The sequence below is a fragment of the Thrips palmi genome, unplaced genomic scaffold (genome assembly GCF_012932325.1).
Source record: "Thrips palmi isolate BJ-2018 unplaced genomic scaffold, TpBJ-2018v1 HiC_scaffold_5, whole genome shotgun sequence".
NCBI classification, from domain to species: domain Eukaryota; kingdom Metazoa; phylum Arthropoda; class Insecta; order Thysanoptera; family Thripidae; genus Thrips; species Thrips palmi.
Window position 1 is genome coordinate 7027887 of NW_023144632.1, and position 25996 is coordinate 7053882.

Here is a 25996-nt window from a genome sequence, read left to right on the forward strand (position 1 = left end):
ACTGATCTGGCCGTGCCTTTCGACCCCCGTCACCCCCTCCCCCTCCCCCTGGGCTCGCGGGGGAAAAGGGTGCTGCGGAGCGAGCACGTTGTCTGTGGACCAAGAACCAATCGTTTGCGAAATGTGAAATGGAGGATGTGGGCCAAGGGCGCCGACTTCATTGCCCGTTCTTACGTGAGTGTGGTGTTGGCTGTGATCGGACTGGCAGCAGCCTGGCGTCCGTAAAGAACTCGCTCAAAGACGGTTCGCTGGATGGTTTGAAATTCATTTTCCGACCCGGCAAGTAATCTTAGGCAAGTCTGCTCGCGTTGCTACCAAACGCGTCTTCTCACACACGCCCGCACGCCATGGTGCCAGTTTTTGGGGGTGTTGCGGCTAGTCGTAGAATAGGAATCCAAAATTCGCGAAAACAGGACTTGCCCCTCCCCCTTTTCTTTGCGTGCACGAGTCGCGGAATCATGTCCTCGGGACGTTGCCGCTCGGCTGCAATAACATGGAGCGAGCGTCCCGCGCGCCGCGCCCCGCGTCACGCCAGCCAATAAAACGGGTTTGTTCGATCGGCCGCGGAGCATGCAAGGCAAATGAGAGGAAAAATGGCAATGAATACAGCGAGCCGCGCGGCCGCGGCCCGATCTCGCTGATCCGTGCCTCCGGCGCGGCGGCGCGGCCGAGCGCCTGCCGGGTAGGCAATCCGCCTGCACGCGTGCGCAGACCCCAGCCGGCGGCCTACCTCGCAGGCGCTCGCCAGCGACAGCGCAGCGCGCAGCGCAGTCAGCAGCCCCGCTTCCTGGAACTCACACAGCAAGAGCAGTACCTGGGACGACCTGGGAGTTCCCGAAAAAAGGGACCTCTTTTCGGGGAGCTGCTCGGGAGTCTCAAGGACAGCCTTTGCCGTGCGCAGCGTGCAGCGCGACGTTTTTTCCGGGTTGGAATAAAGGATTGATTTCAGAGAAAAGAATGCCGGGGAGCTTTCCTTCTTTGGCGGCCCTTGGCGCTGCTATGCTGCCTCTGCGACCCGCAAGCCGCGTCAGAGTCATCACGGCGCAGCGCCACGCAGTGATGAAGGCAAGGGACCGCCTTATTGACTCTGAGAGTGAGTCTCCCCCAACGACACCGCCAGGCCAACCGAGCAAACTCAGCTTACCGGCGGAGAGTCCGGCTGTTGACTCTCCGCCGCGGGATCACGGCGAAGGCGCGTTCGGGCTTGTGGCCGGGATGGCCCGGACGGGCGGGCGGAGCTCAAGATTGGGCGCGCCCTTCTTGTTTGGACCCACGGACTACACTGCGCGCACCACGCAAGCCAAAGCGGGCCTAGCTTGCCTGGCTTGCCTGGAGCTTGGAAGGTAGTCACGTGGCCCGGCCCGGAGGAGAGGTCAGGGGCTGCTCTTGTGTCGTGCACACTCTAAATGTCTTACGGAGGAATTTCCCATAATACGAAGGAAATGGCGCAAGCATAATACGAAGGTGGTTCGAATTACGAAGGTTTTTCTTTGTATCTTACAATGAAAAAGCTGAAAAGATTCGTATTATGCTTGCGCCGAATTCACTGTAACATACGAATAACATGGGTCAAATTTCATTGTAAGACATTTAGAGTGTGGCACAGGCAGCTCATCGGGACCCTCGTTCGGAGAAGGCCTTCGTCTTGAGGATTCCCCGGAAAAATGACGACGGGAAAAAGTTAACAATGGGTTGGGGAGGATTGGCGCGCTTGCTTTCCCCTTTCATCGGCGCGCGCGCGGCCGGGGCACCGCGCCCCGCCCCGCCCCGCCCCGCCCCGCCCCGCCCCGCCCCGCCCCGCCCGCCGCCGCCCCGCTCCGCCCCGCTCCGCCCCGCTCCGCCCCGCGGACACAGAGAAAGAGAAACAAAACTCGCGAACCGACGAGGAGGATCCGGGAGGAGTGAACGCGGAGCGATGGCAAGCTTGGAAATACTGCAAGGAACCGACTGATCAACATACACAAAGCGAAGTAACAGTTATTGACCGGCCGTGCTGCGCGGCCTGCGCGGCGCCTCCCTTTGTTGGCGCTAGAATGCTCGCAATCAAGGAGCGGGACGGGAAGGGCGAGACGAGCGAAGCAACTGTCGGCGCACGTTGGGAGGAGCCTCGGAGTTGCACACTTCCTGCGATGTATCGTTCTTAAAATGCTTGGCGAGCCAAGCAAGCGCGCAAGCAAGAGTAAATCTGACTATGTTTTTTTTCTCAGGGAACATACATAATTCACTTCCCTAAAAATCTTTTAAAGAAACGTACGTCCCACTTGGGCTACCGCTTAAATTACTTACGAAATGCTCGAAAAGTTGGTAACGATGCTGATTGTACTCTGGAGCAACAACAACATATACGTGGTCGAAGTTCCTTCGAAGGCCCCACGACGTCTTCGAGAGTATCTAATGCAAGTAGCGTAAGATGCCCTCTCAACTTCCATACAAATCTTTTCGCCCTCTCTCTTTCTCCCCCCCCCCTCTCGGCCCGTCCCTACCCCATTACCGGTCTAATGAGAGCGACAGAGAGGGCTGGCATGCGGCGCGGCCACACGCTCGGGTTACTTTGTTGTGGCAATATTCGTCGCCGGTCTGCGAATGTGGAGCCGCGGCCCCCCCAGGCCCCGCAGCCCCTGCAGGGGTCAGCGGGGACAGATAGAGCCGCGGCCTGGTTTATTATTGTGTGTTGACTTTTATTATGGCGTGGGCCTCTGGAGTGGCGGGGCGCTGAAAATGGTGTGCATGTGTGTGCGCGCCTGCGTCGGCGTGTGCGTGAGTGTGTATGCGGGTGCGTGCACAGTACATTGAGGGAGCGCTGTTTTCGTGGGCAGTTATATTGCGCACGCCACACGCGCCCCTACTCCGTTACACACACACACACACACACACACTCACACACGCTCACGCTCGTGTGCGTGCCAACGATATGAAGGTACGGCCGCCCTCGCCCCTGCCTGCACAATGCGTGCACAATGCCTGCACCATGCCCGCGACAACGTTTACCCAACACCGGTGCGGCTCGTTGTACACGCGTTAAAGGCTCGGCCGTCTGATCTCCCGTTCTATTCATTTTTTCACAAGGAGCGAGAGCAGAGCGCCACGTTCGACGGCAACACTCCTCGTCGACGTTTGGACGGATACTGGATTGTATACGGACGGAGAGAGAACACGACGCAAATGCTCCGAGCGGTGCTCTATCGCTCCCGCCCCGCTTCTCGCCCGCGTGCGAGAGATACAGAGGGACGCAATGCACTGCCCGCAGTGGCCGCACTCACTGTGAAAATTGTTGTCACTTTATGACAAAAACGTGGATGTCATTTTCATCACTTTGGAATGATGACAATCTCGTCACAAATTGATGACATTTTCACCAAAGCTCCTATACTTATTGCATGGGCGTGACTACAATGTCATTAATTGACTTGATGACATCCTCGTAAGGAAAATTAGCCTTGAAATTGTCATCAAGTGACGACTCAAATTTTCACAGTGGCTGCACGCCGCCGCGCCCCTTTGGCGCGCAGGGTAGGCTCGGCTCTCTTCCTCCCGACTCGGATATTCGGGAAGAGTTTATAGAGCTCAATAAACGAGCGTTCCCCAAGTCTAGGTAGACCTTGCGGCCCGCTTACCCGACCCGGGCTGGGATGAGCCGCCCGGCGCGCCCTTGCGGTTCTGGGGCCCTCCGCTGCCCTCCGCGCCCCAGAGGGGGCCAGGCCGGCCAGCGCGGGGGCCTCGCCCGCCTCGCCCGCCTCGCCGAGGGACTCTTGTGGGCGCCGAGTACGCGGCGCGTGTGTGAAAGGCCCGCGGACAGCGTTCCGTCGTGCTGGCTTGGGCGGTGCGGCGGTTGGGCGAGCGCGAGGGGCGCCCCACCGGCCCCACCGGCCCCACCCCTGTAGCGAGAGAAAGTTGTTCCCGCCATTCGGCCGCCTTGCCGTTAAACGGCGCGCTGTGAGGCGGCTGGGGGCGGCGGACGGGGCGGCGCGGCGCGGCAGCCCCGGCAAGCCAGATCCAGACTCGGATACCGCTTTCATTTCGCGCAAGGCCTGGCCGGCCGGCCGGGCTCCGTTGATGAAATCCCAGCCGGCGATACCCCGCGCGGCCCGGCTGGGTTTGGCTGGACCCGGCTGGGCCCGGCTTGGCCGGCCGGCCGATACAGCCGTCGCTATTCAATCCGCGGACCGCAATACGCCGTCTCAAGGACTGTAAGGACCCCGCCATGATAAAGGGGAAGCCGTATCTGAATGGACCAAACATGATTTGTTGCGCGGGGCGGGGCGGGGCGGGGCGCGGTGGACGGGGCGGGGAGTGTATCGTGGCATCGTGGCCTCGTTACAAGCCAGCGAATTTTTCATCCGAGGTTCCCGCTCCCCCTTCGGCCCTTCGGCCCACGAGCCTCGTCGAGTCGAGTGGACATATCTCTGGATTGTGATGCTGCTGACCGTCCCAGAGCGCGCCGTCCCCGCCCCCCTGTCCGCGCCGCCCGTCCGCCCCCGTCCGCCCCCGTCCGCCCCCGTCCGCCCCCGTCCGCCCCCGTCCGCCCCCGTCCCCGCCGGTCCGCCCCCGTCCGCCCCCGCCGCCCCGTCCGCCCCCGCCAGCCTTATGGCTCCTCCATGGCCCGGGCCGGCCATGCTCGGCCGACACCGTCGCGAAAAATGGCCCACGATTAAAGAGCCCGCGGCCCCTCATTTGTCAAGACGCGCTCCGCACCGCACTGGTCCGCACAGATTGCATCGCAAATACGCAACTTCGGACAACCACCTCCCCCTTTTTTTTGCGCGTTCGTTTTTCGCTTTGTTCTTTCGTCAAACAAATGGCGGTCTATCAATCGACGACAACGCGCTTCGCGCTGCGAGCGGAAAGAAGCAGCTCGGGAAGAAACTGAGGGCTTCTGAAATGGAAACATGGACGGGGATGTTTTGTGGCACTGGTCCATGCCGCCGCAGCGCGCCGCAGACCTCCTAACACGTCGCCGCCGACTTGCGAAGCTCGCGAGGCGCGCAAAGCGGGCAGCGGAGAGAGGGCGACCAACTTGGAGGATGAATGTCTGTAAACTCGGCGAAGTGGCCGGCGGGCTGACGCTGCGACCGCGCGGCGGAGCGTCCGCCCGTCCGAGTGTCTCTCTGCCCGTCCGCCTGTCTGCCTTCCCGTGCGTCCGTCCGGAGGGTACCGGAGGGTACTTCCCTTTGCGGGCACGGCAGGGCCGGCACCACAAATCAATCGCCCGGTCAGGATTACCCCGGGCAGTCCGGGGAGCGGCGGCAGCAGCGCGGGGAACTGGCCTGCCGGGGTGTGCGGGGGCAGTGCGGGGTGCCGGTAGTGGGCACGTAGTGGCGCGGGGTGGAGCGAGCGGCGCTTCGGGGGAAATGGCCAATCTTCCAGTCAGTCAAACGTGTCAGTCCCGTGGCGAGAGGACGGCCCGGCGGCCCCAGCGAGCCACCCGCACCCGGCTCGGCCCCCACAGCCGGCACAGCGGCACAGCGGCACAGCCCCCGGGATCAGCCAGCTTCCACGCCGCGTCCGCTCCCCGCTCCCCACTTCCCACTCCCCACTTCCCACTTCCCCGCCACACGAGGACCCTTACTTTATCTGTGTGCCCCACACCTCACAGGCTGGGGGGCTGACGGGGGAGTCGACCAAGCCAACCCGCCCCGCCGCCCCGCCCACCAAGCGGCCCAAAGTTGCCTCGCAACAACAACGTGTCCCCCTGCCCACTCGCCCCTGCCCCGGCGGGTGCTGGACAGGGCGTGTCGGCTGATGGACCCGAATTGACAGGTCTCAAAATGTGCGGCGACAGGGCAGTTAGTGGCGCCGCCGCCCCCACCCCCACCCCCAACGCCTACATCGCGCCCGTCACGCCGCGGCAGCCCCGGCCTGCGACACGGCGGGCCGTGTACTGTATCGGCTTAGCGGTGCCTCTGGGCGACAGCGGCGACAGCACCAAGTGCCCCAGGTTGTCGCCCAACGGCCTGGCCCAGTGGCCGACGGGGACAGGCACTGGACAGGCACGGGACAGGCACTGGACAGCGGGTCGCTGACGCTGCTGTCCACCAGAGCCGAACCTGCCACTCAGACTTCGTGTCGGGAATGTGCGCGACAAGATAAATAAAAGTCTGCAGAGTGGGGGCTGTGCCGTTCCGATATAAAACTAACTTGTTCCTCCGGCGGAACGCGGCCCGGCCACTCGCTGGCCGACGATGTAGTTTTAGCGCGTGTGGGGCTGCTACCAATATCGCCGCTCGGGCGGCGGGCACGTCCGCGCCAACCGTGTTACTGCGGGTCTGGGCCCTGGCCTGGGCCCTGGCCTGGCGGGCTGGCTGGCCCGGGTCTGGCGGGGTTGGGTTGGCACCCCGCCGCTGAACTGCTGGGGGGACTTACAGGGTCCAGCCTACTCAGGGCACATAACCGTGAGTACCGAAATTGCCCGGGGGGCTTGGCGAGTGCCTCCCAGCGGCTGCGGGGCTGCGGCCCGGAGGCGGCCCCCGAGGCCCTCTCGGAAAGCCATTGAAATGTCGTCTCCAAGCTGTAAAAATAATGTGTGTGCGCACGGCGGCACGGCACTGGCGGGAGGTGGCGGGGGTGGGGTGGGGTGGCGCTGAAGTACGACGGCTGCGAGGGAGAGCGAGTGTCTTGGACTCCACAATCACAAAGGCCCGCGCTGCTCGTAAAGTCCTTTGGCACGTGAAAACAGCAGCGCGCTTGCTATCTCCGCAGCGCGGGGGCGGGGCTGGGGGCGCCGGGGGCGGCGCGCGAGCAAGGTGAGCGGAAATGGATTCGGCGCTGCAGCGCGCGGATTGAGCGGAAGCGGCGGCGGCGCGATATGAGTTAAAGCGGTCCTGGCCGCCGCCAAACCCCTCGCCGCCAAGCCCCGCGAGGCCGAGGCCAGGCCGAGGCCAGGCCGCCGTTGTTGCCAGTAGTTATAGCTCGCGTATATCCGCGCCGCGCTCCGCGACAACGGCCCCTTTTGAATAGAGCGACAAAGCCAAGGCGCCCAGTCCGGGCTGGAGCCTGGAGCCTGGAGAGCCTCGGGGGTTACTGGAGCCAGTCGATTGGGCCGCGGGGCGAGGGCAGCGAGGGCAGCGAAGCACAGTGGGCCAGAAGACCGGTGGAGGCGGCCAAAACTCTAGACGCTTTTTGAGCTCCAGAGTCGCTAAATGGTACTCGAACCGACCGTGTGACCCCACCAATGGATTGCTCTCCGAACGAGGAATCCATTGGTGGGGTCACACGTTCGGTTCGAGGCCTGTTTAGCGACTCTGCAGCTCAGACCGCGTCTGGAGTTTTGGCCGCCTCCACCGGTCTTCTGGCCCACTGTGCGAAGGCAGCCCGGAGGCAGGCCGGCTCTATTAGGAAGGTGTTTGCATGCGACTCCGGTCGACTCCGGTGGCCCTCGGCCGCCTTCGCCTTCCCCAGCGCTGCCGGCCTGGCCTCGCCTCGCCTCGCCCGGCCCTGTTCATCGGCCCGGAAAGCTACACTGGGTAATCACGGCGCAGCGCGGCAAAAACAGGGCTAGCATTTCAAAGTGGGTGCCAAAGTTGGGCCATAACGAAGCTGCTTCCTTCTTGGCACGCTGCTTCTCGCCGACGCTCTCCGAGGAGCGCTCGCCTCGCCGCCCGGCCCACCGCACGTGTGTTTGGTTGGGGGCGGGGCGTGGCGGCGCCCTCCACAATGTCGGCGGTTTACAGCTCGGGCCCTCTGCCGCGGAAGGACCGCACGCCACCGGCAGCGGACAGCGGCGGACAACAGCGCCCGCTTTTCTTTTTATTGTGTATTTTATCTCGGTTTTGAGGGGCGCGCTTCTGCCTCGCCTTCGTCTGACAGATGCCCGATGCCCGTCGATGCCCGGCTTTGCCGAGTGCGCCGCGTTCGTTTCGACGCGAGTCAAAGAGACGTTTCGGCGAGAGTGTGCATCGGGCACCGGTCGCGGTCAGGTTGCGCTGCAGAGTTTCGGCTTGATTTTCGGTGACTGTGGGGCGACTAACTCATGCCAAAAGGTGTTACTGGGTATAAGAAAGGTAACCCAGCCCCTCCTGCCCCGGCCCGGGGAGGCGCTGGGGGAGCGAGAGAAGCGGTGCCGAAAATGCACAAAATGACCGAAATCAGCTGATCGGGCCGCCCGGGAGGGACAGTGGAGGGGGGGTGAGAGCGTCGTGTTGCCACGCCACTGCCAACGCTTCGCGCGCAGCCCGCTCGCCCGCCCGGCCGGCCCAGCCCAGCCGGCCGGCCAGCCAGCCGGCCGAGAGGGCAAGGGGTGGGGGTGGCGTTCGCTCACCGGTCGGCGCGGCCCTGCGGCGTTTGTTATTGTTTTGTCATTCATCGTTTGACTAGCGCTTGGTGTGGCACGATCGCTTGTTCATCGCTGTTACTGTACTGTATTTTGAGACTCTCGACGCTGCATCATGTCGAGGGTACTGAGGAGTTCCCTGTCGTCTTTGACGTCACCTGTGTTGGATTCGCCGGCCGTGGATCTTCCCGCCGACGCCCTGCCAACCAACGGGGACGTGCTGGAGGGAGAGTCTCAAAATACAGTACAGTAACAACGATGAACAAGCGAGCGTGCCACACTAAGCGCTAGTCAAACGATGAATGACAAAACAATAACAAACGCCGCAGGGCCGCGCCGACCGGTGAGCGAACGCCACCCCCACCCCTTGCCCTCTCGGCCGGCTGGGCTGGGCCGGCCAGGCGGACGAGCGGGCTGCGCGCGAAGCGTTGGCAGTGGCGTGGCGACACGACGCTCTCACCCCCCCTCCGCAGTCCCTGTCGGGCGGCCTGATCAGCTGATTTCATTTCATTTTGAGCATTTTCGGCACCGCTTCTCTCGCTCACCCAGCGCCTCCCCGGGCCGGGGCAGGGGCTGGGTTACCTTTCTTATGCCCAGTAACACCTTTTGGCATGAGTTAGTCATGGCCTCGGTCCCGTGGGCTCTCGTAATAGTCGATAAACGGTGAAAAAATGTTAAAAATTGAGTGATTTTACAGGGCACAGTGAGTTTGCAGGGTACACTGGTTTCGCCGAGTTTCGCCCTAACATTTCCACTTTTCCTTGTCCTGTCCTGTCCTTGGAACTGCCTCTGCATGAAAATTACGGAATGCTCTTGGGAAACTGAGCCCGAACTTCCTGTGGAATCCGACGTAAGTTTTACTGGCGGGCCCAGCCGCGCTTGCAGCACTGTCCGAGGCCGGACGTGGACCCGCGCCGACCCGATCGTGTTTACACAACGCGGCGCCGCCCCTCCCTCCGAGGAAAGCGTAATTCCGAAATGGAATTCGTGGAGAAATGCAGAAGCGGTGCTTCCAGCCTGCAATGCCCGACCTGTTGACTTGGGCGGCACGGGGCACCTCTCGGCCTGCACGGCCTGCACGGCCACGCCCACCGCCGGCCTCGGCCTTGCCCGATCACGGCCCCAGGGCGCAGGGCGCGCAGGGCGGGGAGCGGGGCTGCGACTGCCCGCATTAGCCCGGACGGGGCGAGCCAGAGAGACGAGGGCTACAAAAAGGGCGGAGTGAGGGAGATAAAAAAGAAGCGACGGAGTCAGCACTGCGCGCGTCTGTGGTGATATTCGTCAAGTTGCTACATTTTGCCCATCCAATTTGGGCGCGCATGATGGGGAGCCTCCCCCTTCTTCGCCCTCTTCTCCGCCAGCAATGCGCACAGCGCCTCTCTCGCGAGGGCGGGGCCGGCGGGGCGGGGCCCGGCGGGCTGGTCTGCCGCTCGCAGTGTGCCGCCTGTGCAGCGCTGCACGCGCTCGGCGATTGCATACCCCATTATCGCGTCAAATTACGCAATGATTTGTGCCCCGGCTCCGCGGTACATCACCGCAGTCGTTCCTGTGGAGTCTGGCCGGGCACGGACAAATTAGGGGGGGGGGCATCAGCCCCCCGGGACGGACTCGCCTCGCCTGCGCTCCCAGAAAGTGAAGACTCGGAGGACGGCGCGGCTCTTGTCAAATGAGTCGGAACGGGCCGGAGTGGGCCGGAGTGGGCCGGAGTGGGGCGCCCCGACGAGTACCCCGGGATCCTGGAACAGTGGCAGTGGCACGGTGTGGCCACACTCTGCGGTGCGGCGCTGCCGGAGTGGGTGCATCAATTCTGCGCCACAAGTTTGTCTACACTGAAGACTCCCGGCAGTATCCTGGACGGTTTTGTGCTAGGGTGGATGGTCGGGTGGTTTTCCGTTACGGTTTCGGTCGCCGACTCCGAGGTACGGAAAGCTTGCCCCTCCAATTCGTTGCCAAAGCCGAATACAGATGGATGTATCCGTAAGAAGTTAAGTGTGTAGCCCCCTTGCCCCCGCGCGGATATTGAAACTTATTTCTGCTGACTCGAGCCGGCCCGGCGAGGCCTTCCTGGCGGCTGGCGCCCGCCCACCGGGATTGGGAATGGGGGATCGGGGACACGGCGGCAGGGCAGGGATCGGGCCGAGCGAATGAGGGGGCGAGAGGGGCGAACCGGGCTAGTTGTAGTGGTGCCCGAGCCCCCGCCGCCCCCGGCCCGGTTCCCAGGGGGATCGCAAATGCTTTTGTGGCTGACGGAAAGTACGTGAGCGGAGGGCGGGTCAGGGCCGCGCCCTGCGGCTCGCCCTGCGCGCCAGCTGTCTCCACCAACGCCCTCCGTGCTGGTGGACTCGACGGCGCGCTCAAGGACGGACCAGGCGGAGCCACAGCGTGGCGCGAGTCCTGGCGAGGGTCCTCCTCATCGTGTTGGCAGTGCCGTGCCGGTGCACCTCCTCATGCTTTGCCTGCGCGCGTCTCAAAACGTCTCAAAGCGTCTCAAAGCGCGTCACTCGCCTAGTACCGTCAACTGGACTGACTTCGGCAAACGAAACGTCTTCGACCCATTCTTTCGGAAGGAACATTCAGTTCATCTCATTGTTTGAATTGCGGCGGAACATGATGGTGATCGAGGTGCTAGTAAAACGACGTGAAAAGTACCATTATTTTGGTAAAAAGTTGTGTTTTGTTTTTGTTGCCCGTCGAAATCAAACCCTGGACGCCAAAAACACCCCAGTTGCCGGTACACGGATCATCGTACTGTGGCCAAAAGATAAAAAAGTGTTCTTTTCGGTGGTTGAGTTTTGAAACCCTACGCGTTCGACAAACAGGAAAAAAGAGTACGTAAGCGAGGAGCAGCGTTCGTGTCGGTGCCCTGATCCACCGCCTGCCTCGGCCTGCCTCGGCCTGCCTCCACCTCCACGTCCGTCCGGCGAGGCGGGGCGGCGTGAGGCGCGGGCTTTGCGGGATCAGTCCGCTCCAGCGGCGATGTTTACGCTGGCTTCTCTCTCCTCCGCTTCTCCTGCTGTCGCTGCGCTTTTTCGCCCGAATGCCGAACTTGCTCCCTCGGGTTCGCCATTTAACACGAACCGACCCGGGAGCTTTTTCGTGAGCCTCGGTGCTGCCCTTGCCGGCCCGATGAAGGACTGCGAGGGCTGCCGCGGCTCCTCCACTGCCGGCTGGGCTGGGCTCGCTGCCTGGCCCGCCCGGCCGGCCGGACCCCAAGTCAAACAACCGTGTGGTCTGGCCTGCGGGCCGGGCGGGGCGTTTCGAGGCCGGGTTGGTCTGGTCGGTCAACCAGCTGCGGCATCACACGGGAAGAGCCCTCTCGGATGGACGCGGCGCGGTCGCCCAGCGAGAGGCAATTCTAATCAAGCGGCCCGGTGCCGCTATAGGTGCCACTTCCCGCCGACTTGGCCTTTGCTACACGTCGGCCTCGTAGTTTGCAAAAGGCTCGTGCAAGGCCCTTGCGAAGCTGACTGTCCCGGGGGCTCTTGGAACAGAGGTGTGTGTGTGTGTGTGGGGGGGGGGGGGTGTTAGCGAGGTAATGAAGCACACGGCAAGGTGGCGGATTATGCCTCATCACTGCCTCAGTGTCTCTAGCGCGCCCCTCGAGAGCGGCTCCTACTCGGTGTATCATGGCAGCAGCTCAGCCTTTTCATGAAAAATGGATTAAACTGTAAGTGTCTTTTGTATGCTTTAGGTTCCCCCCTTCCTCCTTTCTTCATCCCCTTGCCAGAGATATCATGACGGCATTATTCCGATCTCATCTGGCCAATACTGTATGCCTTCTCCTCATTATTCTCCAGAGATGAAATAATATTCGGCCTGCCTGCCGCTTCTGCCGCCGCCGCCCGCAACTTTCCATTCATATTCCCTTTCGCTGTCAATGTCGCTGCCGCGGCCGCCGCGCCGTTGACTCATTCCGGCCGCCCTGTTTGCGTTCCATCCTCTCGTCCCTAATGGACTTCCGACTGCTGGTCGACCTGCCGCCCCGCCAGGCAGGCAGCCAGGCATCCAGGCAGCCAGGCAGCCAGGCAGCCAGGCAGCCAGGCAGCCAGGCAGCCAGGCAGCCAGGCAGCAGGCAGCCAGGCAGCCAGGCCGCAGGCAGCCAGGCAGCAGGCAGCCAGGCAGCCAGGCACCAGGCAGCAGGCAGCCAGGCGCCAGGCCCGCAGGCAGCCAGGCAGCCAGGCAGCCGGCAGCCAGGCACCAGGCAGCCAGGCAGCCAGGCAGCCAGGCAGCCAGGCAGCCAGGCAGACGCGCAGCCAGACAGCCTGCATTGAGAGGTCAACCCGCCGCGGGCTGACTGGACCCGGCCGGGTCGGCGGACGTGCGGCACCCAGCGTAATAAAAGAGCCAGGGCAACGGTTCGTCCTGCCCGCCCCCACCGCGCCCCACCGCGCCCCACCACGCCCCGCCGCACCCCACCGCGCCCCGCCGCACCCCACCGCGCCCCACCACGCCCCGCCACGCCCCGCCACGCCCAACCGCGCCCCACGCGCCCCACCACGCCCCGCCGCAACCCCACCGCGCCCCGCCGCACCCCACCACGACCCACCGCGCCCCGCGGCCCGGACCGGCGCCAGTGTAAATAAAGGTGAGGCTGCCATTAATCAGAACACGCGCGGCGGCGCGGCCGGGCCTGGCCGGGCCTGGCGGTCGCACGCCCTCGGCACGCCGCTCTGTTCGTCCCGCGTGCCCTCAAACCCTTTGCGGGCCCTAGTGTCGTGCGCCCTAGTGAACCCCAACCATACCGCCCCGCTTTTAAATTGGGACAACACACGCGTGTCTCGTTTGCTTTGTCTCTCTCCCTCTGCCTCTCCCAGGACGGGGATGGAGGGAGGGAAAGCAAGCACCACTCCGGCACCGTCGCGGTTGCACGCGCCGCGTGAAAGCAGGGTTTCTATATTCACTGTTAAAAAAAGTCTGAAAATTCAGACCAATTTTTTCAGACCTAGTGGTCTGAATCTTAAATTCAGACTTGAGTCAGAATTTTCAGACAGTTGGTCTTAATTTTACACCTTGTGGTCTGAAAAATGAGTTTCGGACTCAAGAGTCTGAATATTTGGATGGTGCGGTCTAAATTTTCGGCGTCGGGGTCTTAAAACAGTCATTTGTAGTAGAAGGTCTGAATTTTCATCCTGCGCAGTCTGAAATTGACGCTTTATTTTCTGATAAAAGGTATGACTGCGTTTCAGGTGTTATGGACCCTGAATTGCTAGAGCAGTAGTAAATAGACTTTTGCTCAGCTAAGCAAACGGCCGTCTAGTGTTGAGTTTAAAATCAGCCTGCACTCCGCTGGTAGCTGCAGGATGCGACATGTTTGCCCTGGTTCCGGCCTGGACCGAAGCCCGGGTCACCCGAGCCGAGCCGAGCCGCTCCGGCGGCGGCCAGCCGAGCCAGGCATACCGAGCCGAGCCGAGCCGTTCGGAAAATCACCGCTGACCGGCGTGCCGGCCGAAGCCTACCTGCGCGGGGCGGGGGGAGAGGAGGGGGCCCTTTATCCCTCGGCCACTCGGGATTTCTGGACAGAATGCGTCAGTTTTAGCTTGTCTCCAGAGCAGTGCACATCGCATCCGAATACAAGTCCGCGTCGCGTGTCATCTTTCTTGTGACGCTCCGTCGAAGCAACGTTTTATGTGTTACATCGGCGCTCAGCACAGTGTGTACAGTGCCGTTTTGACTTCGCCTTTCCGTGCTCCAAAATTGCTCCTGGGTGCGTGCAGTCACCACTCTGAAGCATCCGAAATCCGCGGCAAGCAGGCTGTGAAAGTGGCGTAGCCTTATACTGATATTGCGTCTTCCAAACTAAAGGGACGGGTGATGAGCGAGTGGGTGGCGTTTTGGAAATTTGTCACTCCTCTTTCATCCTCGTCCCCAAAGTATTTTCATCGTGCCGAAAAAGTTTCCACAAAGTGTGCATCTGGATCCAACATGCTGCTTTCCAGTGTTTACAGCTGCATCTTCTGGAGTCTTACATTCGAGGACTACTTTTTTTTGGAAGCTCTCTCAGCAAAATATCATATCTAGTTAAAGTTTTGCGCAACTTTGGGAGCTACATTTAACAACAAGAGCTGTTTTACAACTGCTCTATTTAGTGCATGCATTCCATGTTTCTCAGCAATTTAAAACATGCATCTCCAAAACATAATATACATCCTGACAAAAGTGGTATTTTTATTACCAGGGTGGCTTAGAATTCAAACCCGCGAGGTAAAAAATTCAGACTGCCATTAGTCCGAAAATTCAGACTACCTAGTAGTCGTAAAATTCAAAGTACTTGCTAGTCTGAAAATTCAGACGACAGGTGGTCCAAAAATTCAGAGTGTCCGGGGGTCTGAAAATTCAGACCACTGGGTTTCAAAATTGACTTCATCCTAAAAAGTCTGAAAATTTCGACTTTTTTTTTAACAGTGAATTGAAGTCCAGGTTGTGCTTGTTTGGCAAGTGGAACGGCATCACAGGACCTCTGACGAGAAGCCCCGAGTCTCGGCTACCCGGGGCCGCGCTCGGTACATCGCTGTTTCCCAGCGCGCGCAGAGGGTTCCACAAAGGCGACGGACCGCGGGCTGGCGGGGCGCGCGGCGAGTGTTTCTGAGAAAAAGGCGCGCCCGCCCCTAACTTGCATAGTGCGCTGCACACACCTTGCCCATTAAAAGTTTGGCCGGAACGAGGGCGTGGGTGGCGTGGAGCGACAAGTTGCGAGTGAAACTGGCCGGCCTTTGAGGCGGCTGGGAGGGCGCCAGCGGCACGCCGGGTAATTTGATACGGACGTCCATCCATCCTGCAGCCGCCAAAGCGCGCCGAAGGCGAGGCTAGGCCGCGGCCAGCGGACGGCTTCCGAGTCGCTCACTCCGTCTCTCTCGCACGCACACGCAGCGGCCCGTGAGTGCGACAGCGACAGGCGAGGGCGGTGTTCGGAATCGCCCTGCAGCCGCCTCCTTCTCGCCCTCCTTCGCCTGCTCACGGCGCGCAGGGCGCTCACGGCGCGCCGCGGATCGTGTGTGTCGGACAGGCCGGGGCGCCAGCCCTGGCGTCGGCTGCCGTGCGCCCCTTCCGAGAGGCGTTTTCGTCGCTCGCTGTCTCTCTCGCACCCGTAACGGGACGCCCCACGAGTGCGAGAGAGACGGAGCGACTGAAAGGACTCTCGGAATGAGTCAGGACGCCAGCCCAGTGCAGGGCAGCCAGGGTGGATTCATTTCACTTCCGCGCGTAATGGTCCCGTCACCGGCCACGCTGCGGGCAGAGCCGGGCCCGGTGACACTGGTCGGCTGCCCGGCGTCAATGGCTTCGGTGTGTGTGTGTTGTGTGTGTGTTGTGTGTGTGTGTGTGTGTGTGTATGTGTGTGTGCGTGCGTGCGCGCGCGCGCGTGTGCGCGCGTGTGGGTGTGACCGCCATTCGTGACAACTGCTGTGCATTGTTCACGTGTCGTGAAGGGCTTTGCGCAAAAAAGAGAAACGTGGGGAGGAGGAGAAGAAGGGGGAGGAACGGGTTGAAAAATGAAACCACAGTCACGCATCCACGTGCCCGTCCACTTCATGGAACGCAAACGCGACGTGCACGTGTCTGCCTGTCTATCCGTCTTTCTATGCGTCTGTCTGTCTGTCTGCAAGGGCGGCTCGCAAATTGTTTTTCCGGGGTCCATGTCACGCCTCTTGCTTACCTTCAGGCAGTGTGTCATGCGTGTTGCGTACCAAAAATGGGAGGGGTTTGCGATGCTCATTGCGGCCTCCCTGGAGCATCGCCTGCCTCTGTGCGTTTGGCCGTGGCCTCCCCACAGCGATATTTTCTTTGGCAACGCTGCCGCCCGCGGTGCTCGCTCGGCTCGCCATGCTGGCCGCCCAGCGCTCCATTGGCAGTGCAGTGCCGGGCCTGTCCGCGACAGCCCACCCGACTGCGCAGGGCGGCGCGGGGCGGCGCGGGGCGGCATTTAGCTGGCGTGAGGGATGCTCGTCACACACACTGTGCGGGCGGGGCGCCTGGCGCGCTTGCCGGCCGGCCGGGCCGCGCCGCCCAACAAACAGATGAATAAAATACGTTACAATTACGGCAGCAGCGCGAACGGGGGGCGCAGCGCGGAGGTTCGCGCCGCTGTGCGTCGGGCAGGCCAGACCATCGGTTGGGAGCGACTGCGTTTGTTTGCGGCGATACGATGCGAAATTTCGCTGCGAGGAGGTTGTGGTTTGGCCAAAAAAAAAGAGACGAGGGAAAAAATTGGAGTGACATGCAGAAGGGATGAATGGGTGTGTTGAGTGGGCGGTGGCCCGATTCCTCGCTGGCGTGTCGTCCTGACCTCCCCACTCACCTCCCCCCTCGCACCAAACAAGAGCGTGTGTGTGATGGTCGGAATTGAAATACAAGTTCAGGAAGAAGAGAAAATAGACAAACAAACAAGAGGTGATGACTTGGTTGATTGGGACGCAGGCTTTGGCACGATTTGATGGACACGCACGGCGAAAAGCGGAGGTACGAGGCCGCATGACCCTGCTTTACAGTGTGGCGGGTCCGTTTTTCGTTGCAGCCGGCACTGCCCTCTCGCCCCGAGGTGGCAGCCCCACTGCAAGGACCGCTATTTATTGTCACCGCCATCACAGCCGCGCTGCGCCGCGGCGGGAGGGAGTAGTGTGGAGAGTGGCCGAGTGATGGCGCTGCGGACGCGCGCCGGCCAGCCGCTCGCGGCGACAGTGTAGGGGAGGAGTTGTACCAGGTGTGGAGCCGATTTACGGACGCAGCACTGTTCTCGCGCTTATTGTCCGTCGTCCCCGGAAGCACTTCTGATCTCGACTGCTTGCCCGGCTGTTCAGATCATAGAATTGTGCTGCGAGCTCACAGTGGGCCAGAAGACCGGCGGAGCGGCCAAATTAATGGACGCGCTTTGAGCTCCAGAGTTGCGAAATGGGACTCGAACCGAACGTGTGACCCCACCAATGGATTGCCCTCCGAACGAGGGATCCATTGGTGAGATCACACGTTCGGTTGGTGTCCCTCTTCGCGACTCTGGAGCTCAAAACGCGTCTCGAATTTTGGCCGCTACACCGGTCTTCTGGCCCACTGTGGAGCGCCTTTCCCGGCTGTTCCCTAGTGTAGCGAGCGCCTTCCATGGCCGTACCTCACCGAGGCGAGCGCCCCCCGGCGTTCCCCAGGATTCACCTCATCGCCTACAAGCTAGACGTCTGTGAGCCGAGGCCGTGACTGCCTTCTTCCGTGGCCCACCTTCATCGTCAACGCGGACCTGGACCGCTTCAACCAGGTGGCGACCGTGGCACGGTCACATTATGAAGCCCCCTTGCTGCACTTTCCCCCGACTCGTCGCCTTTTTTCCCACTTGGCAACAGAGCCCGTTTTCCGCGGAGGCCTCTCCGCCGCATCCTCCAGCGCACCCTCCGCGTCCCCTTCTGAATGAGCGGTCGGCGCTCGATGCACCGGCCTAGCGCCCTCAATGTACCTGTTGAGGTTCAACTGCCGCGCCGCGCTCCGCCGATCCAGGAGAAAGGCTTTCGGGGGAGGGGGGGGGGGAGCATCAATGTTGATACACGTGCTGGGCGCCCTGCCACGCCGTGGGCCGTGGGACCGGGGGGCCGAGAGGGATGGTGGCCCGCTCTCACGGCCCAGCACTCTGCGGGCTGGCTCCGAGCAGGGGCCCTCCGCCTCGCTCACACCCGAACAAGTGAGAGAGAGAGAGAGAGAGAGAGAGAGAGAGAGAGAGAGAGAGAGATCCTCTTCCCGGAGTCGGTCCTCCGGGCGGCCCACCTCGCGGCACCTCTTGGCGGACCCCGCCCCGCGGCGGGGCATGGCGGTGCGGCCTCGCGATGACGGCGGTAGATCATGCCCACAAAGCCACGGCCCCACGGCACGCCCGGCCCGGCGCCCGGCCCGCGGAAAGTGAAGAAGAGATTCTTTATGAATTCGGCGACGCCGCACGCACTCTGCGAGCTGCCTCCCCCCCCCTCCCCGCCGCCGGGCCGCGCCCCTCGCGTGCGTGCGCGCCGCGAGGACGGCCGGAAAAGTGAGGCGTCGGCCGAAAAGGATTAATCCTCCCTTTGTCGTAATGGCGTCCTGCAGCCAGGCCCGGCCAAGGGCGCCAAGGGCGCCAAGGGTGCCAAGGGCAAGAAGTTGCCAGCGAGACAGCTTTCTTCTGCCTGTGCCACTCCGGCCGTGCAGCCGGTCGGGGCTGCGGAATGACCACTCCCCCTCCCGCCCTCTCTCTCTCTCTCTCTCTCTCTCTCTCTCTCTCTCTCTCTCTCTCTCTCTCTCTCCTCACACACACACACACACAAACAGATGCATGGACGCAGTCCACCCAAACACACTTCCACTACTCGGCCGGTGCACAGTTTACAGTGGTTACACTCTGGTATTAGTGTATTGTGTGGTATTATCGGCTACGTCACGTCACACGTCGACGTCGTTACTCTGCGTGCCCAGAAAAAGGGAGAGAGAAAAGAGAGAGAGAGAGGAGAGAGAGAGAGGGGAGAGAGAGAGAGAGAAAAGGGGGTGTGGTGGAGTGGGGGGAGCGTGTCGGTGTGGGTGTTGGTGCGTTCGTGCTGGCGCAGCACCTTCGGCGCCCTGCCCGGCCCTGCGGCCCTGTGGCCGTGCTGCCGTGCCCAGGCCCAGGGCCCCGCCCCGCCCCGCCCCGCCCCGCCCCGCCCGGTGCGGCCCTTGTCCGCCCTCGTCAGCAGCACCGCAGCAAGTTTTGGCCGGGATGTTGGTTTCGGTCGGTGCGGGGGACTCCATCGATATTCGCCGCCGTCTCTTTACCATGTTCGCGGCGGCGGTGGCGGCGAGCCCTCATACCTGCGGCGGCGTGTAGTGGAAGGGCGGGGCGGGGCGGTGGAGTAAGGGCGATGAAGAGGGGCACTCACCGCGGCACAATGGGGCCAACTTAGCGGTGGGTCCATGGACCGCCATGGACGGATGAGAAGATAAATTGCCACGCGGCGCATCGCCGAGACGCGCGCTGGTTATCACCCGGCAGGTCGGCAGCCCAGCCCAGCATGGACATGCCGCCCTTTGCCCGTTTGGAGTGTTGGCTGTTGTTGTTGTTTTGTCTAACTAATCAATGAACAAACCGAAAGCGCAGTTGATATTTGGACCACATTGTTTTAGCGCTACTCGTTTTGCATCGACAAGACGAGAATGCTAACAAAAAAATGGCGATTTGTCTTTGTGGTCACGTTGGTCAAAGCTCTGTTCAATCAGTAATCGGAGACTTACCGTGGCGTGGCAAATCCATTTTTTTTCTCGTCCGTTTCGCTCACCTCGCGGGACTGGGATAGCGTCGGATCGCTAGTACACAGGATCCGCGGCTACGGCGTTTGCGCGGAAAATATTTGCCCGGGCCAACACGGGGCGGGTCTGGGCGAGGTGGCGCGACGCTCGGCGGTCTCGGGAGGAGGCTAATCTCAGACTCGGGGCGCTCGTAACCTTTCTCATCGATATTCGCGGCACCTGGCCGTTGGACGAAGCCTGGGACTTGGATTACTTTTAGGTTGTAAAAGAGGACCCGGTGCGGACGGAGTGTCTGAATCAGGGACGCCCCGGAGGGAAAAAAGGCGTTAGGTGAGCCGGTGCGGAACGAAGAAAATGAACTGCCACGCATTTCACTGAGACAATGCAGCAGGGCACAGCACGGCAGCAGTGATACGCTTGTGCATCAGAAAGGTCAAAATATACAAATTTCGTATGTTTCTGGCCATTCAGGGAAAAATTTCGAAAAATACGAAAATTACGGAATAAATTATGTATTTGACGGTTTAAAACGTATTTTACCCTAAGATTGAATAAATCACGGTATTTTTAAATCACTGTGAAGAACGCAACAAAAAACGACGCATTTTGCCACCCAAGTATTATGCTGGAAAGAGCAGCCCTTTAACCTTTCATCTCGGTGCGTGTTACGTGCAGGCGCGCGCAAACTAACAAGCCCTACCTAGCAACTTGCCGATACGCGTCACCGCCAGCACAGGGAGCTAAAAGCGGGCGGAGGGCGCACCACTGCTTCGGGGTCTCAGGGAGACGCCCTCACGGACGTGAACAGGGTGTCATAATTTTGAGCGCTGCCGTTTGGAGGCTGCTCCACTGCTGCTGGGCGATTCAGAAAATTCCTCGAGGCACTCTGTCTCCGTCGCACTCATGGCGCATGCCGTGGGGCTGCGAGAGAGGCGGAGCGATAAAGCAGCCCCTCTTCTGAATCGCAAGGCGGCTGCTCGGGCCCCGGCGGCCCTCCGGCGCCGCGACGCGAAATGGGCAGTTAACGCGGTATCCAGATCCTCATTCCTGCCTCTGCCGGCAGCGCGGCCGCGGTCGTGGAGGCACCAGCCAGCCCCTTGAGGGAGGGCCCTGACCCCAAAGGGGGCGGGGAGGCGAGCCCTTCGGAGACGCCGCTGCGGTTCTAATTGCCCCCCCCCTCCCACGCGAAGAATCGTTCCAGTGTCGGAGGGAAAAATGAAGGGAACGGCGACGCGTCGTGTGTAATAGGCGTTTAAAGTGGTTCCATAACGCGCAAGAAATGAGGGGGATTTTCTTTCCATGGACTCGGGAAGAATTTCCCTCGGCGTCCCTCCCGGCCCCGCACTGCCCCGCCGCTCTTGACTTTGGCGCCGGCCGAAAAATAATTGAGAGCGCCGAGCTGAGGCTGCGTGCCGTGGTGTTGGCCGGGTGAGTCACGGAGAGAGAGGGATAGACAGAGAGAGAGAGAGAGAGGGCTCAAAAAAAAAAAGAGAGAATTAAAACAAATCCCCCGCGGTGGCCTCTCTCTTGCTCCACCCACCTGCGCGTGCCGCCGCGTGCTGGGGATTCACTCACCGCCACTGCTCGGTGATGGCGTTGAGTCCATCAATCTGACCGAGCGGCGCCTCGCCGTGATACCGCGGCATCGATGACCCAGCCAGCCCAGCCGCGAAGAGCGTTGATGTATGCTAATGCAGGCGGGGCACTCGCTTTCTCTCTCGCACTCCGCACTCATGAGGCGAGCACTGTGAGTGTGTGTGTGTGTGTGTGTGTGTGTGTGTGTGTGTGTGTGTGTGTGTGTGTGTGAAAGAGAGAGAGAGAGAGAGAGAGAGAGAGAGAGAGAGAGAGAGAGAGAGAGAGAGAGAGAGAGAGAGAGAGAGAGAGCAGACGGACAGAGTGACGAAAGCAGTGTTTGGCATGACTGCTGGCCCGCGCTTACAGGCTGGGGTCATGCGGTAACTTACAGAGTGGATGGACATGGATTTATTGTAAGAGCCAAATGCATTACTCTGTCCTTGTCCCTGAATAGAAATGTGTAGGACTCTGATGAGATTTGTGGTATGAGGGGGGCGGGGGATAGTCAGGGCGCGGCCCAATTTTCACTTGGGATTGACGAGACTTCTGTATCTCTTAAACGGCTAGAAATTAAAAGTTATGCAGAATTATGACATATTAATTTGAATTTTAGATAGCATGTTGAGGCCTAACAGCGCTAATGGCAATGTCCCTATTATTGACTTTTTTTTAGCGTTTCACGAGATATAGAAATAATGTTTAAAAAGAAATGCAATGTTTGCGCGCCGCGCCGTGGCGTGGGGGGAGAGAGCCGTTTGAATGTTGTGACATCGCAGAACCATTGGTCTGTGTGGCGATTCCGCTATTTCCAGTCCCGCGAAGGCCAATGAAAATGCTTTTTTGTCAACGACAGGCCCTTGTGACACGATCTGTTACGCTCTTCAGTCCAACCCATCGGTTTGGTCATTTTGCCCAATCCCGATTCTGCGTAAGCAGCTGCCAGTCTGCTGCCGGTAACCGCGGGGTCTCGCGCTTCCAGGAGCGACCGCGTCTGTTTTTCACCTGTTTGTTTTTCGGCTGCCCACCGTTCGACGGCTCATGTCAACAATGGAAGAAATGGGGCACCAATGGGGCACCCGTTCGTGTGACGGCTGTCACCCCGACGTCACTCCACCACTGTCACTCCACCGCCGTCACGACTGCCGCGCCACCGCCCACTCAAAGGTTCCCCACCGCGTGCGCGGCCTTGCTACCGCCGACCGTGGCCACCCCGGTGCGGCCTGCGTCAACGGGCACCAAAGTGCGGCAGGGTGAGGGCGGCAACGGCGCTGGGCTGGGCGGGGCCCGCGGCCGAGAGTGGCCGCGAACGTCACTCGGCGTTTCCGGCTGCCAGTGAACTGCCAGCTTGACGCCCCGTTGTCGCGCTGCCCGCTGGTGCCCGCTGGTCCCCGCTGGTCCCCGCTGGTCTCGCTGCACGCGACCGCCGGCACGGCCCTTCGCCCCTCGCACGGCCCTCGCTCGGCCCTCGCACGGTCAGCGCCCGGGGTTGGGGCTGGGCTGGGCTGGAGACCGAACTGCTCCACGCCCGACTCCGCCCGGATCGGACATTTGGGACGTCAAATCCAGCCTCGCAGTAGTGCACGCCTTGCAGCGTGTGGAGTCGATGGCCCCGCCGCCCCGCCGCCCTGCCCCCGCGCTGTTCTGCGTCTAGGCGGCCCCACAGCTCATTCGGCCGTCTGGAGGCGACACGTCGAAATGAAGGGTTCTTTCCACCCCACCCCACCCCCGGACGCCCTTTCCCCCTCCCACTAACGTTCACCCCGCCCTGGGCGCTCTCTAGGCCGTCCTACTCTCCTTGATACGTCTGAGGTGCTCGGCGAGGTGCTCGGCGAGGTGCTCGGCGAGGTGCTCGGCGAGGTGCTCGGCGAGGTGCTCGGCGAGGTGCTCGGCGAGGTGCTCGGCGAGGTGCTCGGCGAGGTGCTCGGCGAGGTGCTCGGCGGTCGCGGTGCGTTCTGCTCGCCCCGCCCAGGCAGGCGTCGCGGCTTCGCGACCTCGCTGAATGATTCCACGCCAAGTGACGGAGGCTGGAGGGCTGCGCGCCCGCTCCGCCCTGCTTCACCCAGTTCCACTCCGCCCTCGTGCGACCGCGGCGCCACACTTTTGATTACGGGCCGACCCTCGTCCCCTCGTTCGCTGCGGCCGGCTGTTTCCTTCCCTCTTCCCGATTTCTCGCCCCTTTTGGCTTTTTCCACTCGCCCGACGGGGGTGGGATGGGGGTGGGCCCGGGGAGTTTTGTGGATACAAAACCCGAGCGAGGAAGGGGTAAGTGCTCGAGTGGGATGTTCGGATGTTCGGAGAGCACATCTCGCGGCCGGCCGGGTCCCAGGCCATGCCCAGGCCGTGCCCAGGCCGTGGGGCGGCGTGGCGTTGTGTTCGGCCGAGTTCGGTTGACGGGGCCCGGATTAATGTGCCACGGTCTGCCGGGCCGGCTTATCGGGCCGGGCTGATGCATTGCCAGCCGAGGCCTCAGCGCCCGCCCCCCCACCCCGCCCGCCCCGCCCCGCCCCGCCACACCCTTCCCCGCACTGCGAGACGTCCCCGCAACGTGACGGGCCCCACCGCGGCCCCGGGTGCGTCGCAGTCTCACTTTCCTTGACGCGCACGCCACCCTGGCGCCTGGCAAGCCTCAATACCCGGCCGCAGTGCACCGGCGTGGAGCGGGCTTGCCTACCCTGGCGCCTGGCAAGCCTCAATACCCGCCGCAGTGCACCGGCGTGGAGCGGGCTTGCCTACCCTGGCGCCTGGCAAGCCTCAATACCCGCCCGCAGTGCACCGGCGTGGAGCGGGCTTGCCTACCCTGGCGCCTGGCAAGCCTCAATACCCGCCCGCAGTGCACCGGCGTGGAGCGGGCTTGCCTACCCTGGCGCCTGGCAAGCCTCAATACCCGCCCGCAGTGCACCGGCGTGGAGCGGGCTTGCCTACCCTGGCGCCTGGCAAGCCTCAATACCCGGCCGCAGTGCACCGGCGTGAAGCGGGCGGTGCCTGCGTCGCCTTGCCATTACCATTACGGGGCTAGACCACAACTGATCGTACGCCCGCAGGGTGCGGACGTGCCTAGCCGGGCCGCGCACCGGGGGCACTTCTTTTGCCGCTTCGGCGAGGTCAAGATAAGGACTCAACCAGTTTATGGACGTGCCCGGCGCCCAGCTGCGAGGTCGCTGCAGCCACTTAGCGCTTTTAGCGCCGCACCTGCGGCATGCATCGACGGCGCTGGCGGGGCTCTCCGCCACCGTCAAATCGGCGAAGGGCGCCAGCGCGCCAGCGGGGCTCTTGGCCGATGATCATATTGACATGAAATTATGGAAAATTGAAATGACGCATTTGGCTTGGACCTGGAGTCGATGACTCCTGTCGCAGGTGTCGGAAAACGGCACACTCTCTCTCTCTCTCTCTCTCTCTCTCTCTCTCTCTCTCTCTCTCTCTCTCTCTCTCCTCACACACACACACACACGCGCGCGCGCGCACCCACCGCACACACACACACACACACACACACACAATAATGATAATCGTGTGGTTGGCATTCGCACACCGAGACGGCCATAAATACCTTTCTAAAAAGGTGAAGGGCATTGGCCCGCCGTGAGCCCTGCACGGCGCTGACGTCGGCACACATTTGTCTCGTGTCCATACATTGGGCCGATAGGGCGGGGAGTGGTATAAAGACGCGCGGGGGCAGCGGCAGGAGCACAGTCGGCAGCCAGCAGCGGCCTCCAACAACATGAAGCTCCTCGCTACATTCATCTGCGTCGCGGCGTCCCTGGCCACTTGCAGTGCACAGATCGTCACGGCGCCCCCACCGGTGTCCAACGCCTTGAAAACCGACGGGTGCGGTGAGTTGCCGTTCGGGGGAAGGCGGTTCTACGACGATCGTACATGACACTGGTGAATCAAAGGCATTAAAATTATGCCCTTTAAGGGCGTAAACGATTTACGCCCCTGGAGCGGCGTAAATCGTTAGTGCCTTTTGGAAGGGCATTAAAATTTTGCTTAAAATTCCTATACCATTTACGCCCTTCCCCAGGGCATAAAACGATTTATGCCCCTTAAAGGGCGTAAAGAGTGTATTTATGTCCTAAAGGGTGTAATTTTTATGCCTTTGTTTTACCAGTGTATTGCCTGGACAATGGTGATGTTTGCTTAAACGATTTTTGTTGTTGATGCAAACCTGTGTTGATAGTCTCAAAAGTCTTTTTGGAGAAAACTGGGAATTTTTTTTTTTAAATTGAAGGAAAAACGCTATCACAGTTTTAACTAATGATGATCGGGACATCCCAAAATTGGTGAAAACATAGAACCAGGGTTATCGATATTTCCCCTCCGCAGGTACGGGTGTCGTCCCAACGGCCTGCGCAGGCCTCTGCGACAAGCTCTGTCTCAGCGTCAAGTGCACCGGCGGCGTTTGCTCGGCGGACGCGACCACCGTCTCTTGCCGGTGTTACGATCAGTTTTCGACAACCGCGTCGACGACATGCCCGACAACCCCGCCGACGACACGCCCGACAACCCCGCCGACAACAGCATGTTGAACACCCTCGTCTGGCAGCATGCTGCCGCTATGACCTTATCGCAATAAAACACACAAAAAAGTTATTTGGGTACTGCTTTGTTTGATATGATTCGCCCTTATGCCCTTCACACTCATACACTCCTAAACTGGAATCGACTGAAGTGCTCCAACAAAACACAACCGCTTAGAATCAACAATTCTTCCAAAAACGACGATTAAAAAAAGTAACAAGATGAAAAACAGTTTTCGCCGAGCTAATAGTGGGCCGGTGTGTCCGACGCGGATTTCGCAAGCGCGCCGCGTAGTAACTTGTTCTCCTTATTATGAATATTTATTGCTGCACGGCGACGGGGCGGGCTGGCCGTGGGTGTAGCAAAGGTTTTATAGGTATAAGCAATGCGTTCACCGGGAACGTTTGAATAATGCAA

The 25996-nt window shown here is 61.2% G+C and overlaps 1 protein-coding gene across 1 annotated transcript; it reads left to right on the top strand.

Annotated features, from left to right (window-relative positions):
• The first annotated feature begins 135 nt into the window (after window positions 1–135).
• LOC117650814 lies at window positions 136–25659 on the top strand. The gene is made up of 4 exons (XM_034394415.1): window positions 136–174; window positions 2208–2400; window positions 24744–24891; window positions 25385–25659. Exons 1-4 carry the CDS (start codon window positions 136–138, stop codon window positions 25632–25634), a joined length of 630 nt encoding a protein of 209 aa, XP_034250306.1. The 3' UTR covers window positions 25635–25659.
• The last annotated feature ends 337 nt before the right edge of the window (window positions 25660–25996 follow it).

Bases quoted from the DNA above. Each gene is read 5' to 3' on its own strand.
- LOC117650814 (XM_034394415.1), top strand. From the start codon at position 136: ATGTGGGCCAAGGGCGCCGACTTCATTGCCCGTTCTTAC. The intron at 2,401-24,743 runs GTAGCGTAAGAT...GGGCAGCGGCAG, and splicing joins TTCGAGAGTATCTAATGCAA to GAGCACAGTCGGCAGCCAGC. The intron at 24,892-25,384 runs GTGAGTTGCCGT...TCCCCTCCGCAG, and splicing joins CTTGAAAACCGACGGGTGCG to GTACGGGTGTCGTCCCAACG.